Source organism: Chenopodium album, chromosome 18 (genome assembly GCF_948465745.1).
Source record: "Chenopodium album chromosome 18, dcCheAlbu1.1, whole genome shotgun sequence".
Lineage (NCBI taxonomy): Eukaryota > Viridiplantae > Streptophyta > Magnoliopsida > Caryophyllales > Amaranthaceae > Chenopodium > Chenopodium album.
The window spans coordinates 19665445-19670237 of NC_137851.1; the positions used below are offsets into that span (position 1 = coordinate 19665445).

General features: G+C 28.4%; 1 protein-coding gene across 2 annotated transcripts; it reads right to left on the reverse strand.

Annotated features, from left to right (window-relative positions):
- Positions 1-1081: 1081 nt before the first annotated feature.
- Positions 1082-3962, reverse strand: LOC145590597 (WUSCHEL-related homeobox 4-like). 2 transcript variants are annotated; one of them, XM_081647024.1, is made up of 3 exons: positions 3613-3962; positions 2601-2903; positions 1082-1607 (listed from the first exon to the last, which is right to left on the reverse strand). In XM_081647024.1, exons 1-3 carry the CDS (start codon positions 3856-3858, stop codon positions 1455-1457), a joined length of 702 nt encoding a protein of 233 aa, XP_081503150.1. In that variant the 5' UTR covers positions 3859-3962; the 3' UTR covers positions 1082-1454. The 2 variants fall into 2 exon arrangements, with proteins under 2 accessions (XP_081503150.1, XP_081503149.1); XM_081647023.1 differs by having other exon boundaries at positions 1082-1610.
- Positions 3963-4793: the final 831 nt, after the last annotated feature.

The window sequence follows — 4793 nt, forward strand, 5'->3', positions numbered from 1 at the left end:
ATTAATTAAGTTTATTGATAAAAAATCTAAAGCTTATCAAACTCAATTGATTGATGAATCCACCGTAAAACAATCAAACTCAAAATTAGTTACACAACCTAATTATTGTCACCTCAAGGACGTAGTATGTAATAAGTGATATTCCTCTTACCTTAAAAGTTTTTAAAGAAACACCTATGCTATGCAATAAGGTGCTTTAGTAGTGAAAAATTTCAATGTTATTTAATTAACACTTATGGGAAATATCATTTTTTTAGTTTAGGCTTGATTAGAGGACTTGTATTCATCAAACTATAGTATACAAAATTAATCTAACAATCAAACAACTATAAAAATATATATATAATCATTATATACCCCTCATTAGGAGGACATTTTAATGTTTTTATCTTATTTTCTATATAAAAAAAAAAAAAATATGGTCATTATAGTGTTATTTCATTTTCTCTACCTTTCGACCTTTTAATAATGCACTACATAAACTTAATACGCTAGCTAATTAAAACATATTAGCAATATTTTCCTTGGATAATTTCTCAACTTAATATCACTCATGAATCACAATTAAATTCTTCATATATTATCACTTGTAAATTCATAGCCTAATATTAAACTCCTTATTAATTATTTGAAATGGATTTTACAAGGCAAAATAGAGATGTTTGACAAATTTTTATATTACTATTATTATATTTTACGTAGTTTAATGGATACGTTTTTGATTTTCAATGATATTGGGACATATACATATGATCTCAATTTTTTTTTTTTTTTTTTTAAAAAAAAGGAGGGGGTGCATTTGATTTTAAATTTAAAACAGATCTTTCATTTTCATTGTAGATTTGTAATTTTTGAGGAGTTTTTCAATAAAGTAACTTAAAGAACTAATTATATATCATAATAATACTAGTATAGATAAACTCAAGATGAATAAAAATATACTGGTACATAGACTTCAGTGTCCTTTAGCTGAAAGCAATAAATCTGAAATCCTTTTTATTCATCAACTTAATTCTTATAGTCAAAAGGATCACCCCACCACTAACAATTAAAAATAAATACTTGATAAAAGAAAAAGATAGTTGCAATGCACTTTGAGCCTTAAAAAGTCAGAAAATCTGGCATTAACAAGAAGGAGCATAATAACATAACTAACTGTTATTACAAAGATAGATCATCTTGTCTTTCTTCTTTTCCTATATGAGAAAAAAGGGAAAAGAAGAAAGAAAAGCGCATCTCCATCATCATCATTAACATAATTAAGATGAATAATACTAATACTAGCTACAATAATAGTACTCCCTCTGTCCCTTATTTTTTGCCCCATATAACTCATAAAGCTCTCACAAATAAGTGGTTTATGGAGTAAACAAAAAGGGATCGAGGGAGTACTAGTTAAGAAATTACTGCATAATTATAATGCAAGTTACATATGATAAATCCTCCTTCATTATTTATCGGCTTTCCGGGTGCAATGGGAATAGCTCAAGGGTTTTGTCTTCCTCATTCATTTGATCTTTCTTCGGGTTCGTGTCCGAGCATTCGAATGTAGGCCAGCTCCTATACTTCCTCTTGTATGGACTTATCTGTTGCTCTTCTATGTCCGCCTGCTATGAGCATAACAAGAATAATTAATATTTTAATTAAGACGTATTGGTAAACAACGTAACTTTTTAATTACATTAGTAGGTTAAAATATTTAACTATTATTGTCATCTTATACTTGAAAAGTAACCTAGTCATTTGCATTTATAATGAAATCTAGAAGAAATAATGTGAACCCCACTTTGGTTATAAAGTAATGTGATTTTTTTTACAGACAACTACTATGTATAAGCAAAAAAAAAAAAAAAGATTTAGGCCCCGTTTACTTCACCTTATTTTTGATAAAATAAAATTATTTTTAATGAAATAAAATTATATTTGCTGAAATTAAATTATTTTTACTGAATTTAAATTAATTTTACTGAATTGAAATTATTTTTGCTGAACTGAAATTATTTTTACTGATTTTCTATTATAATTCTTTTTTAAGAAAACTTATTTTTACTGAACTGAAATTATTTTTACTTAACTGAACTTATTTTTACTGAATTGAAATTATTTTTACTTAAATATTAATTTTTTAATTAAGGTGAAGTGAAAATCATAACATATCTTAATCAACATATATATATATATATATATATATATATATATATATATATATATATATATATATTACGTACACTCTCTATACAAAAAAAAGTTGTTATAGTGTACCAATTCCATCATGATTAAAATATGACATGATTCTCAATAAAATTAAACCTTTGACTTAAGTAACTAGTGATGTATCTTTTAATACCATCATGAAAAATAATTAGTTTTCCAATTATCATTTATTTTAGGTTTAGTAAGTTTAGATAAGTTCACTTAAGATGAATTTAGATTTCACATCAGGTAAGTTCAATTTAGAAAAAATAAATTTAGATAAGTTCACTTAAGTTAAGATGAGTGAAAATTAGGTGAATAGACCACACGTTTAATAATATATATGACAATTGACAAAATGTAATGCGTAATAAATGGTATACATAATTATACGTATATATACATACCCTTGTGTCTAGAGTTAATGTAATGGAAGTGTCAATTTGAGTAGGAGCAGCAGTAGGTGTCCTGGGGTTGTGACTAAGGCCAAGGATACTGCGTTTTTGCTTTTGTCTTTCGCGAGCTTTATGATTTTGAAACCAGTAAAATACATTCTTTCCTTCGATCTTGCCGTACTTGCTTAGCTGCTCCGTTATCTGCTCTATTTGTTGCGCATTCGGCGTCCGCATTCCTCCTCTGTACAACATCTCTAAGATCCCTATCTGCTCTTGCGTAGGGTTCCATCTCGTTCCTCCCGGATGCGATTCCACCTACCAAATAAGATCGATCTTCATGTGATTAGCATAAATATATACAGCATGTAGCGCACAGTAGCTATGTGCAAGTATATGTTTAACTAAGAGCTTGTTTTGTTTACCTTATTTTCACTTATTTTGGGTCTAATATGTTCAATAAGTTCAAATAAAATCAGTTCAAGAAAAATATGTTCTCATATGGGTTTCATGTACAGATTATAACAAAAATAAGTTTCGATAAATTCAAATAAGCTAATATTAGTTCAATCTAGTTCAAATAACATTGATTGCATTAGCATCCATATTTCCTCACCTATTCTCCTTTAGTTGCATCATTTTTACATCACAATGACATTATATTTCAAATTATAATTATTTTTATATATTCTTTTTTAATGTACTTACAAATATTGATTAGTGAAGGTATTCATTAGTAAACATAAAAATAATATTGTTGCAAGTAAAAGAGAACAGAGGAAGTATAACATTATATAATACTTCAGCAGCCCGGAACTTTACGTACCAAGTCTAACCAAACAAGTAAATATTAGCATACATAATGTTCAAGCTGAGAACATATAATTGCCTAATATATATGGTTGTCCTCTCATTCTTATTACTATACACTTTGCTAAACTAAGTTCCTTTACAATGAAGCAATGTTTTTAAAAAATAAAGTAACAAGGATCAAGGCATTAGTAATTAAACTCGGATTATGAATTACCTGTTGAGTGGCTGAATCTTTCTTATGATCAGAAGGGGAAACAACCTTTCTTGGACCGCTCTCGGGTTTTATGAAGCTCTTGAGATCAAAACTATGGTTATTAACAACATTGTTGGTGGCAACCTTAGGAGCAAGAGGCCGAAACCGTTTGCACCCGAGAGAAAGGGCAGCTTGGGAGTCATGAGATTGATGATTATCCCAAAAGCCACGTGCAAACGGGTGCACCTTCATGCTACTACTACCCATGACGACAAAAAATAGAATGAATGAACGATGGAGAGCGCCAACGTAGTTAGTCTCTAATTATATAGAGATATAATGATAATGATGATGATGATAATGAATAATAATAATAATGGTAGAGATATAAAGAGAAAGATATAAGTAGAAAAGAATGAAGGACAAGTAGAGAATGAAAGAAGATTGATGATAATAGTAAAGGTGAGAAAAGAAAGTGGGAAATGAGGTGGTGTTTGGAAGAACCAAGACCAAATGATGAGGTGAGGTTGACTTATGATTTCTAATACCAAAAAGAATTGAATAAAAGTTGGAAAAAGCAAAAAAAAAAAAAAAGTGAGTGAATGAATGAATGAGAATGATGGTAATTAGATGGGTAATGAGCGTGTGGGTAAAATGTATGCGTGTGTTGTTGAGGAGTCTAATCAAAGGAGGAGGGGACGTGTTTTTCTTGCTTTCATCATTACATTGTGTATGTGCTTTTCGGTGGCCTTTGTTTGGCTCTCATATCAGTAGGGCTTAGCAATTTAAACTTTATTATTATGTCTAGCTAGATATATATACTTCTTCCGTATTTCCACTAGGGTCCGTCTATCTTTACACATATTGTAGATGTAAATGATTATTTTATCTTTTTTATCTACTCTCAAAAGTTAATCGTTGCAAATAGTTTAATTATGTGTGAGAAGTACTAATTCAGTATGATCATTCCTTTAATAATTATTAATATCTTTGAATGATAATATGTGGGACATAAGTAAATGTCTCTCATAATTATATATATATATATATATATATATATATATATATATATATATATATATATATATATATATATATATATATATATATATAGTATGAATCATATAGAATTGTAAAAGAATTCCATTTGAATTGTGTAAAAGTTAATTAAAATTGAACAAATGAATAAAGTAACAACGAGT